Source organism: Ursus maritimus, unplaced genomic scaffold, assembly GCF_017311325.1.
Source record: "Ursus maritimus isolate PB19 unplaced genomic scaffold, ASM1731132v1 scaffold_12, whole genome shotgun sequence".
NCBI lineage: Eukaryota > Metazoa > Chordata > Mammalia > Carnivora > Ursidae > Ursus > Ursus maritimus.
In genome coordinates, this window is record NW_024423564.1 from 749,916 (window position 1) to 762,982 (window position 13,067).

At 40.5% G+C, this 13,067-nt stretch overlaps 1 protein-coding gene across 1 annotated transcript; it reads left to right on the top strand.

The window, feature by feature from the left end:
* The first annotated feature begins 12,130 nt into the window (after positions 1 to 12,130).
* On the top strand, positions 12,131 to 12,501 carry LOC103667488 (late cornified envelope protein 3D-like). The gene has a single exon (XM_008695632.2). The coding sequence runs from the start codon at positions 12,131 to 12,133 to the stop codon at positions 12,419 to 12,421; it is 291 nt and encodes a 96-aa protein (XP_008693854.2). The 3' UTR covers positions 12,422 to 12,501.
* The last annotated feature ends 566 nt before the right edge of the window (positions 12,502 to 13,067 follow it).

Genomic DNA, 13,067 nt, shown 5'->3' on the forward strand with positions numbered 1-13,067 from the left:
AGATAGATAGATAGATAGATGATAGATAGATAGATGATAGATAGATAGATGATAGATAGATAGATGATAGATAGATAGATGATAGATAGATAGATGATAGATAGATAGATGATAGATAGATAGATGATAGATAGATAGATGATAGATAGATAGATGATAGATAGATAGATGATAGATAGATAGATGATAGATAGATAGATGATAGATAGATAGATGATAGATAGATAGATGATAGATAGATGATAGATAGATGATGATAGATGATAGATAGATAGATGATAGATAGATGATAGATAGATAGATAGATGATAGATGATAGATAGATGATAGATGATAGATAGATGATAGATAGATAGATGATAGATGATAGATAGATAGATAGATAGATAGATAGATACATTGATAAGCAGATAGACAAATTCATTAAGAGGACCTTACATGGACCGATGATGAGTGTATATTAAAAACCAAGGATTATTGTTAATGCAAATCTGTGTATCTTAAATCCTATAATAAGAAAACTGAAATGAAATTCCAGGAGTAAATATCTTCTTCCAGGCTTGCTCATCTCATCTTCTACTTTCACATCCATCAGTCATAAATTGGCATGGAGAAGCCCTGATCCTTGTTTGTTTCTTTGTTTACTCATTTATTACTATTACGTCTATCCTAGGAGGCTTGTCCTGGATGTGGGCCTCAGACAAAGCGCTTCCTGCTCCAGAGCTAAAACACAGGTTATTAGGTCATAAAATCCTCCCTTTAGGCCAACCAGGTAAATTTCTCCTCCGTGTGTGACCCCAGATTTCTCAGGATGTCAGGGCTACTAAGGCATGCTCAGAACACAGCTCATTGCAGTCCCCTCATGCTCTGGGCCGTGGGTTCAGGTGTTTTCTTCTGTGAGTTTGGTACATTGAGGACTCTGTTCTGAGAAGGAAAGGGTGAGCCCTAAGATGAGCAGTTTCTAGGTTAAGAAACTCATCTGGGGAAAGAAAAGAATAGAGACATCAAGATACAGAGACAAGACACTAAAGCCGGGATTCAAGGGTGGGACTGAGAAGAAGCACTTTGCTGACAAGTTCTGGAGCAACTTGAGCCACACTGACCAGGGACACTTGTTACACCCAGAGTGCAGCCCCACAGCAGCACAGATCTCATATCACTGGGATTAAGAATGGCCTCTGGTTAATGATGTGCTATATGTTGCCTGACTGAACATGAAAGGAAGGAAGGAAGGAAGGAAGGAAGGAAGGAAGGAAGGAAGGAAGGAAGGAAGGAGAAAAAAAATAGAAATTGAAAAAAAAAATAAATTTAAATAAAAAAAAGAATGGCTTCTGGGAAAGGAATTAAGATGGGGGAGAAGTAGGGGGACCCTGGGCTTTCCTCTTCCCTTGAACACAGTTGTATTGAGTTCAGATCACTCGGAACACCCAGGAAATCAATCTTTGGATTGGAAGAAGAATCTCCATGGTTGGAGGGAGACAGTGTGGCAGGTGCAAGGCTCAAGAAAGTGAATTGAGAGAGAGAAAAACTGCAGTGCTTCAGAAGGGAGGGAACCCTTTTGTGGGGAGAGAAAAGGGACACAAAGAGGGAGGGGTTGAGAGAGTACAGCATTGAGTTCCCACAAGAAAACCTCTTGGAGCATGGACTGGGGAGACGGGACTAAGTGTACCAGGTTTTTTGCAAACAGTGAGTGTAGCTCAAACTTTGAGGTTTTGGAAATGTGCAACTTTTGCCAGAGCAGAGCTGTAGCCTGTGCTCCTAGGGAGAAGGAGGGATCTGGCCCAGGAGCATGCAAAGTGGTATAGGGATCTCCTGGGTCACATTGGGAGAGATCATTCTTCTTCCTGGAGTACATTTGGAAGAGGGTATATGCCTCTCCAAGAGCAAACGACCTTGCAGGCACCAGCAAACAGACTTTCATTGGCAGGGGACAAAGGCACTGGCAGAGGGTGGATAACCTGGTCACTGCTTTCTGTGGTGCCACAACATAGATACACTTCACAGTTGTGGGACGGTTTTTCTGGGACAAAGGGCAGTAGCCAGAGTGCAGTGAGGCTCTAATCTGGAAGACGGAGTGGATCTGCATGACGCCCTCTCCTTTAAGAGCTGGAGTTTTGAAACCCAGCTGCAGGCCAAAGATGAAACACAGGAAATTTGGAGTTTTGAATCCCAGCCAGAGATAAACACAGGAAAGCTGGGCGCCAGGTGTGCTGATGGCCCTTGCTCTTCTGTCAGTGCCTCCTGCACAGCAGGGGGTATGAGATAACCTGTCTAGAGACTAGAGAATGGGGTGGCACCATTTTACCCTTGCTACCAACATGCTCAGACTTCAGAGAGCAACACAGCAGCCTCCAGTGGAGGTGGGAACCGCTTACATCAAACCCCACCCCTCTGTGCTTGTCAAGTACTTTTTTATCTGGCCAGGATTGACTCTGAGCCAGTGCAGTACACTGCATGTACCAAGTCTACTGATCATACAGTGCTTCAAAGCATCCTCTTCCGTTCGGCTGGAAATAGGGCCAGGCTGTATTTTTTTTTCCTTATTCTTTTTCTTTCTTCTTTTTCCTATGGAATCAGGATTATAATTTTTTGATTGTTAGTTTGTTTTATCATTTCCTTTCCCCCTTGTCACCACCTTTTTTTTTTTGATCAGCATTCTTTTTTTCTTTTCTTTTTCTTTTTTCTTTCTTTTTCTTTGGAATCAGGCATATTTTTTTTGATTGCTTCTTTTCTTTCATTCCTTTTCTCTCTCTCTCTCTCTCAGAGCAGGTCTTTTTTCCTTCCTTCCTTCCTTCCTTCCTTCCTTCCTTCCTTCCTTCCCTCCTTTTCCAGGCTTTTTTCAACAAACAAATCAAAGCATGTGTAGATAAAGCTCCAAACACTCTTTGCTGCAAGCAAGGAGGAACTCTGCAGAGGACTGACCAGTGAGAAAGAGCAGCCAAAACACAACAGCAGAGCGCACACAGCATACACCAGAAACACTTCCTGAAGTGCCAGGCCCTGGACAGTGTATGACCTCTTTTTAACATAGCATTACTCTGAGGTGTGGGAAACATATCAAACTTCCATAATACCTCAAAGATAGAAACTTAGCCAAAATGACAAGACGGAGGAATTCTCCCCAAGGAAAGGTCAGGAAGATATTACAGTCAGGGACTTGCTCAAAACAGAAGCAATATATCTGAACTAAGAACAATAGTCATAAGACTACTAGCTGTACTTGAAAAAAGCATAGAAGACACCAGAGAAATGTTTGCTGCAGAAATAAAAGATCTAAAAACTAGTCAGGCTGAAATTTTAAAAATGCTATAACTGGGGGATGGGGTAACTGGGTGATAGGCATTAAGGAGGGCACATGTTATGATGAGCACTGGGTGTTATACGCAGCTAATGAATCATTGAACATTACATAAAAAACTAATGATGTGCTATATGTTGGGTAACTGAAAATAAATAAATAAATAAATAAATAAATAAATAAATAAATAAATAAATAAATAGGCTCCTGGGTGTCTCAGATGGTTAGGCATCTGCCTTTGGCTCAGGTCATGACCTCAGGGTCCTGGGCTCAAGCCCTGCATTGGGATCCCAGCTCAGTGGGGAGTCTTCTTCTCCCTCTCCCTCTGCTTCTGCCTCTCCTTCTTGTGCTCTTTCATTCTCTCTCTCTCTCTCTCTCTCATGTTTTCTCTCTCTCTGAAATAAATAAATTAATTAAATATTTTAAAAATAAAATAAAATGCTGCTATGAACATTGGGGTGCATATGGCCCTTCTGTTCACTACGTCTGTATCTTTGGGGTAAACACCCAGTAGTGCAATGCCTGGATCATAGGGTAGCTCAATTTTTAACTTTTTAAGGGACCTCCACACTGTTTTCCAAAGGGGCTGTACCAGCTTGCATTCCCACCAACAATGTAGGAGGGATCTCCTTTCTCCACATTCTCTCCAACAATTGTTGTTTCTTGCCTTGTCAATTTTTGTCATTCTAACTGGCATAAGGTGGTATCTCAGTGTGGTTTTGATTTGAATTTCCCTGATGGCTAATGATTTTGAATACTTTTTCATGTGTCTGTTGGCCATTTGTATGACGTCATTGGAAAAGTGTCTGTTCATATCTTCTGCCCATTTTTTGATTTGTTTATTTGTTTCTCGTGTATTGAGTTTGAGAAGTTCTTTTTAGATCTTGGATACCAGTCTTTTGTCTGTAATGTCATTTGCAAATATCTTCTCCTATTCCGTGGGCTGCCTCTTAGTTTTATTGACTGTTTCCTTGGCTGTGCAGGAGCTTTTTATCTTTTTTTTTATTATAATAATATTTTTTATTATATTATGTTAGTCACCATACAGTACATCCCTGGTTTTTGATGTAAAGTTCGATGATTCATTAGTTGCGTATAACACCCAGTGCACCATGCTATATACGTGCCCTCCTTACTACCCATCACCAGCCTATCCCATTCCCCAACCCCTCTCCCTCTGAAACCCTCAGTTTTTTTCTCAGATTCCATAGTCTCTCATGCTTCATTCCCCTTTCTGATTACCCCCCCTTTTTTTTTATCCCTTTCTTCTCCTACCAATCTTCCTAGTTCTTATGTTCCACAATAGCTAAATTGTGGAAGGAGCCGAGATGCCCTTCAACAGATGACTGGATTAAGAAGATGTGGTCCATATATACAATGGAATATTACTCAGCCACCAAAAAGAATGATTTCTCAACATTTGCTGCAACATGGACGGCACTGGAGGAGATAATGCTAAGCAAAATAAGTCAAGCAGAGAAAGACAATTATCATATGGTTTCACTCATTTATGGAACATAAGGGACAAAACAGATCAACACCATGACATATCATAATGAAACTTGAAAAATACAAAAATAAAGAGAATTTTGAAATCAGGTTGGCAAAAAAAGATCCTTAGCCTACAAGGGTAGACACATAAGGTTAGCAGCAGACCTGTCCACAGAGACCTGGCAGGCCAGAAAGGACTGGCATGATATATTCAACAAGCTAAATTGGAAAAGTATGCAGCCAAGAATACTTTATCCAGCAAGGCTGCCATTCAGAATAGGAGAGATAAAGAGTTTCCAAGACAAAAACTAAAGGAGTTCAAGAACACTAAACCACCTCTACAAGAAATATTAAAGGAGACCCTTTGAAAAGGAAAGAGAGATGAAAAGTAACAAAGACTACAAAGGGACAGAGACAATCTACAAAAACAGTGATTTTGCAGGTAATACAATGACATTAAATTCATATCTTTCAATAATTACTCTGAATGTACATGGACTAAATGCTCCAATCAAAAGACATAGGGTATCAGAATGGATTAAAAAAAAAAACAACAAGATCCATCAATATGCTGCTGACAAGAGACTCATTTTAGACCCAAAGACACTGCCAGACTGAAAGTGAGGGGGTGGAGAAACATTTATCATGCTAATGGACATCAAAAGAAAGTTGGAGTAGCTGTCTTTATACCAGAAATTCGATTTTAAACCAAACTGTGATAAGATATGAAGAAGGACACTATACCGTAATGAAGGGGTCTAGCCAACAAGAAGATCTAACAATTTTAAATATTTATGACCCTAACCTGGGAGCAGCCAAATATATAAATTAATTAATAATAAACCTCAAACAACTCATTGAAAATAATACAATAGGGGACTTTAACACCCCACTTACAGCCATGGACAGATCATCAAAATAGATCAAAAAGGAGACAAGGGCTTTGAATGACTCACTGGACCAGATGAATTTCACAGGTATATTCAGAGCATTTCATCTTAAAGCAGCAGAATACACATTCTTTTCGAGTGCACATGGAAGATTTTTCAGAATACTGGGTCACAAATCAGGCCACAACCAGTACCAAATGATTGAGATTATACCACCCATACCTTCAGACCACAATGTTATCAACCTTGAAGTCAACCACAAAAAAATTAATTATTTAATTAATAAAATAAAATAAATTAAATTAAATTTTAAAAATTTAGAACTACCACAAATACATGGAGATTAAATAGCATCCTTCTAAAGAATGAATGGGTCAACCAGGAAATTCAAGAAGAATTTTAAAAAATTCATGGAAACAAATGAAAATGAAAACACAACAGTTCAGAACCTTTGGGATGCAGCAAAGGTGTTCCTAAGAGGGAAGTATAAAACAATGCAAGTCTTTCTCAAGAAACAAGAAAAGTCTAAAAAACACAAACTAAACTTACACCTAAAGGAGCTGGAAAAAAGAACACCAAATAAAACCTAAATCCATCAGGAGAAGAGAAATAATAAAGATTAGAGAAGAAATCAATGGTACAGAAATAATAGTTTAAAAAAAACAGTGGAAGAGATCAACAAAACTAGGAGCTATTTCTTTGAAAGAATTAACAAAATTGATAAAACCCTAGCCAGACTTATCAAAAAGAAAAGAGAAAGTACCCAAATAAAGAAAAAATCATGAATGAAAGAGGAGAGATCACAACCAGCACCGAAGAAATACAAACAATTATAATAGAATACTATGAAAAATTGTATGCCAACAAATTAGGCAATCTGGAAGAAATATATAAATTCCTAGAGCCATATATATTAACAAAACTGTAACAGGAAGAAATAGAAAACCTGAACAGACCCATAACCAGCAAAGAAATTGATCCAGTAATCAAAAATCTCCCAACAAATGAGTCCAGGGCCAGATGGCCTCCCAGGAGAGTTCTACCAAACATTTAAAGAATAATTAATACCTATTTTTATGAAACTGTTCCAAAAAAATACAAATGGAAGGAAAAACCTCCAAACTCATTCTATAAGATCGGCATTACCTAGATCACAAAACCAGACAAAGACCCCACCAAAAAGGAGAATTACAAACCAATATCCCTGAATGCAAAAATTCTCACCAAGATAGTAGCCAATAGGATCCAACAACACATTAAAAGGATTATTCATCACAACCAAGTGGAATTTATTCCTGGGCTGCAAAGGTGGTTCAATATCCACAAATCATTCAATGTGCTACACCACATTAATAAAAGAAAGGATAAGAACCAGATGATCCTCTCAATAGATACAGAAAAGGCATTTGACAAAATACAACACCCTTTCTTGATAAAAACCCTCAAGAAAGTAGGGATAGATGGAACACACCTCAGCATCATAAAGGTAATATACAAAAGACCCACAGCTAACATTATCCTCAATGGGGAAAAACAGAGCTTTTTCCTGAAGGTCAGGAACACAACCGGGATGTCCACTTTCCATACTATTGTTCAGCATAGTACTGGAAGTCCTAACCTCAGCAGTCAGACAACATGAAGAAACAAAAGGCATTCATTGTCAAAGAAGAAATCACTTTTACTCTTTGCGAAGCCATGATACTGTATGTAGAAAACCCAAAAGACTCCAGCAAAAAAATTGTTAGAACTGATACAGGAATTCAGCAAAGTTGCAGGATATAAAATCAATAGCAGAAATCAGCTGCATTTCTATACACTAGCAATGAGATGGAAGGAAGAGAAATCAAGGAATTGATTCCATTTCCAATTGCACCAAAAACCTTAGGATACTTAGGAATAAACCTAATCAAAAAGGTAAAGGATCTACACTTTACAAATTACAGAACACTTATGAAAGAAATTGAGGAAGACACAAAGAGATGGAAAACGTTCCATGCTCATGGATTGGAAGAGCAAATAGTGTTAAAATGTCTATGCTACCCAAAACAATCTACACATCCAATGCAATCCCAATCAAATTAACAACAGCAGTTTTCACAGAGCTAGAACAAACAATCCTACAATTTGTATGGAATCAGAAAAGACCCCAAATAGCTAAAGTAATGTTGAAAAAGAAAACCAAAGCTGGAAGAGGCATCACAATTCTGGACTTCAAGCTATATTACAAAGCTATAATCATCAAGACAGTATGGTACTGGCACAAAAACAGACACATAGATCAATGGAACAGAATAGATAACCCAGAAATGGACCCTCAACTCTATGGTCAACCAATCTTTGACAAAGCAGTAAAGAATATCCAATGGAAAAAGGATAGTCTCTTCAACAAATGTGTTGGGAAAACTGGGCAGCTACATGCAGAAGAATGAAATTGGAGCACTTTCTTACACCATACACAAAAATAAACTCAAAATGGGTGGAAGACCTCAATTTGAGGAATCCATCAAAATCCTAGAGCAGAACATAGGCAGCAACCTCTTTGGCCTCAGTCGCAGTAACTTCTTGCTAGACACATCTCTAGAGACAAGGGAAACAGAAGCAAAAATAAAGCATTGGGACTTCATCAAGATAAAGAGCCTCTACACAGTGAAGGAAACAATAAACAAAACTACAAGGCAACCTATGGAATGGGAGAAGATATTTACAAATGACTTTCAGATAGAGGGCTAATATCCAAAATCTAGAAATAACTTCTCAAATTCAAGACCCCAAAAAACAAATAATCCAGTCAAGAAATGGGCAGAAGACATGAATAGACACTTCTCCAAGAGGACATACAAATGGCTAACAGAAAATGAAAAAAATGCTCAACATGAAAAAATGCTCAACATCACTTGGCATCAGGGAAATACAAATCAAAACCACAGTGAGATACCACCTCGCACCAGTCAGCATGGCTAAAATTAACAAGTCAGGAAACAACAAATGTTTGTGAGGATGCAGAGAAAGGAGAACCATTTTTACACTATTCTTGAGAATGTGAACTGCTGTAGCCACTCTGGAAAACAGTATGGAGATTCCTCAAAAAGTTAAAAATAGAGCTACCCTACAACCCAGAAATTGCACCACTAGTTATTTATTTGAAGGAAATAAAAATAGTGATCCTAAGAGGCACATGCACCCCAATGGTTATAGCAGTAATGTCCACAATAGTCAAATTATGGAAAGAGCCCAGATATCCATTGAGTGATGAATGGATAAAGGAGATGTGATACATACATACAATGGAATATTATTCAGCTATCAAAAAGAATGAAATCTTGCCATTTTCAATGACATGGATAGAACTAGACGGTATTATGCTAAGCGAAATAAGTCAGAAAGAGAAAGATAAATATATGATTTCATTCAGATGTGGAATTTAAGAAACAAAAATGATGAACATAGAGGAAGGGAAGGAAAAATAAAATAAGATGGAAACAGGGAGGAAAACCATAAGAGTCACTTAGCTATGGGGAACAAATTGAGGGTTGCTGGAGGGAAAGGGAGTGGGGGGGATGGGGTAATTGGGTGATGTGTATTAAGGAGGGCACTTGATGTGACCAGCACTGGGTGTTGTATGTGACTGATGAATCACTGAATTCTGCCCTTGAAACTAATAGTACACTGTATGTTAACTAACTTGACTTGAAATAAAATCAAAAAAAGGAAGGGAGGGAGGGAGGGAGGGAAGGAAGGAGAAAGGAAGAAAGGAAGAAAGGAAGAAAGGAGAAAGAAAGAAAGAAAGAAAGAAAGAAAGAAAGAAAGAAAGAAAGAAAAAAAAAAAAAAGAAAGAAAGAAAGAAAGAAAGAAAGAAAAGAAGAAGAGGAAGAGGAAGAAAGGAAGGGAGGGAGGGAGGGAGGAAGAAAGGGAGAAAGGAAGAAAGAAAGAAAGGAAGAAAGAAGAAAGAAAGAAAGAAAGAAAGAAAGAAAGAAAGAAAGAAAAGAAGAAGAGGAAGAGGAAGGAAGGAAGGAAGGAAGGAAGGAAGGAAGGAAGGAAGGAAGGAAAAGAAAGAGGAAGAGAGGGGGGGGAGGGAGGGAAGGGAAGGGAAGAGAAGGGAAGGGAAGGAGAAGAAGGAAGAAAGAGTGAGCTTCTGTACTTATTTCTGGAGAACTATATGACGTGGAAAAATACTGATCCCCTCTATAGCCAGGCTGGAACCCTGAGACTGTCAGTTCTCCTTTTGCCTACACAGTAACACCTACATTTTGCCTTAGGCCTCAGTTACCATAAATGTAGATACTTGTCTGTTTTTCTCCTAACTGGGCTATCTGTGTGAAATTATACCCAGAAGCCAACTGGGATCTCCCTGAGGCAGAGAGAGGACAGGAAACCTGCCTTGTTTCCCCTGCCCACCATCAGACACCCAGTTCTGTACATGCAGGACCATCCACGTTCCCACATGTATCTTGATTAAGAACTTTTGGAATCACTGATTCTGAATGAGCAAGCTGTAGATTGGAGGGAAAAAGAAAACTATAGCCTTTACTATTAATTTAGTATCCAAAAACAGGTATTTAGGCTAATGACAAAGCAAAATGTAATATATTTGCTAAAATCAAGTTTTAAATAAAACTAAGTAATTAATAAATAATTAAATAATTTAATTAAATTTAAATACATGAATGTTGAAGCCCCAAGGATAATTTTTTTGTTTTATATAATGTAATGTATTTTATTATTGTATTTGAGATAAAATTTGATGAGGAATACATGTGTAATATTATAATTAAATCAAATGGAAAAGTAGTATTCAGTTTACATAGAGTTTAGCCAATATGAGGTCCATGCTATCAAGCAAGGCCCACATACCACCTCTACCATCGTCAACCTCATAATTACCAACCATGTTGCAAAATGGTTCATTATCATCATTTGCATAATTTTTCCTTACTTTTTTTCAAGAACATGAACCATTATCTTCTATCATCTTCTAGAGTGTTAGAATCAATAGTACATATCTCATAGTCAGAAAGATGTAGACACATGGAAACACAATGAAGAAGTAGATCTTCTTTTCTTCTCCTCTTCCTCCTCCTCCTCCTCCTCTTCTTTCTCCTCATCCTCTTTCTCCCCCTCCTCCTCTGCCACCTCTCCTCCTTCTCTCCCACTTCTCCTCCTCCCCCACTTCTCCTCCTTCTCTCCTTCTACTCGCCCACTATTTTTCCTCGTCCTCCTCCTCCTCCTCCTTCTTCCTCTTCTCCTTCTCTCCATCTCCCTTCTTCCTAATAATATCAGTCATGAATCTTGTCACATCTAGAGTCATTGGTCCCTTCTCCACTCTAACTTTTATGCCGCTCCCCATGCTGCCATGTGGGAACCATGAGGTCCCCCTAGGAACTTTTATGTCTTAGACAGGAACTGGCTCCCAACATCCATCCTTTATCCTACACATCACATTCCCACAGGACAATGATCTTGTCCAGCTATCACCTCCAGAAAACATCTGAATTCTCCATCACCCTTTGGGACTTGTGGTTCTTTGGGGGACTGACCTCCAAAAGCTGGGATCTTAGGCTTGAGGTCTTTGTAAACACTTCTGTTTAGCACTTACATTATCAGATCCAATGTATTTCTTTGTCCAAGTATTGGCCCATTATCTGTGAGGTACTCAAGGGAAGAACTTGAGTTCATATATCTCTCTGTATTATTAGCATTGAATGGAGTAAAAGGGAATGAGCCTATGCCAAGGCATGGAAGTGAATGAAAAAATAAATGCATAGCAGCTGGTCCAGAGCAGACCCAAGTGGGAAGTAATTTGACAGTCACAAGGACATCCTGGTTCCACCTTATTAGAACTTTAGGCTCATGCCCAGCAACACACTGAGGGCAAGCAACTAGGAAGTGTGCCAGGTTGTCACCGCCCCTGGTTGTGAAAACAGCAGCATGCTCCAGGCCTGCATCACAACACCCTCCCCCCACCCCTGCACAGGATAAAAGGGCTCCTGCCCTGAGCTCCTCATCCACAGCCTCCTCAGGAACAGCCTTGTCCTGCCTCCTCAGTATTCCGTGAGTATCCCCTCGGCTGAGAGCCTTGGGAAGACAAGCCCAGATCTGCACAGAACCGGCAGGAAGGGGCCCAGACAGTGGGCAGCGGTGGTGAAGGGGCATTATGGTGAGGAAAGAGTCACTGAGGCACCTGTCAGGGGGCTGTGAACCCCCAAAGCCACAGGTCTTCAGGATTCCTTCCATTCTTGTTCTGAGTATGTTGTCGGGGTGCCCACAGATCCATCTGGCATCCAAGGGCATGTGTCCCCTCTGCGTCCCCATTCCTGTCCCACAGAGTGTGGCTTAGAAAGCAGCTTGGTCATGGAGACAAGTGTTTGACAAAACCCACAGGGAGGGGACTTTGCCTGAAGCTTCTGTGCTCATAATGTTTCTTTTATTTGTTGAAGGTCAAAGTCCTGCAGAGATGTCCTGCCAGCAGAGCCAGCAGCAGTGCCAGCCCCCTCCCAAGTGCCCCTCATCGCCCAAGTGCCCCCCAAAGAGTCCAGCACAGTGCTCCCCCCCAGCCCCTGCTGGCTGTGCTCCTGGCTCCGGGGGTGGCTGTAGCTCCAGCTCTGGGGGCGGCTGCTTCCTGAGCCACCACAGGCACCACGGATCCCACAGATGCCGGCTCCGCAGCTCTGACACCTGTGACAGTGGCAGTGGGCAGCAGTCTGGGGGCTCTGGGTGTGGTCATGGCTCCAGGGGCTGTTGCTGATCTGGGATCCTGGTGCTGACACAAGTCATCTTAGAGGAAATAAGAATCCATGCGGACCGGAAAAAGCCACCTGACACGCAGCCTTTCTAGAATCCCCTAGTCTTACTTGCCCAGGCTGAGAGGGTCCAAGCTCTCTCCAGAAGGCTCTCTCCACCTGGTCGAGGATCACACAGTCTCTGTCTGCTCCACTGCACCTGCCACTGATTGTCAGTGCTTGTGCCTGACCCCGTGAAAAAATAAATCTTCTGTCCCTCGTTACCTTGGGTGGTTCATGTGTCATTTCACTCTAATCCTGTTGTCAGTTCCCTGGCCAATACAACCCAGCTCTGGGGGCAGAGTCATTGCTCTGGGCCAGGAAAAATGAGCAGATCATCTCCCCCACCTCCCACCCATAGAAGGTCCATGAAGAGTTTTTAGGCAGGAACTGAGACAAGAGAGGGATGAGGGGTATATTGATGAGGTCCTGCAACTCTCAATAAAAGGGCGTTTTTTTTCTAGTGAATTCTGAGTGGCTGTTGATTCAATGTGGGAATTGCCATTGTGATAAGGGACTTCTATTTATTTTGATAAATTATTTCTGGGTCTTAATTAAGAAACAAGAAATGAGGAGGCAAATAAACAAAATAAGCAGAGAAAGAGCAGAATA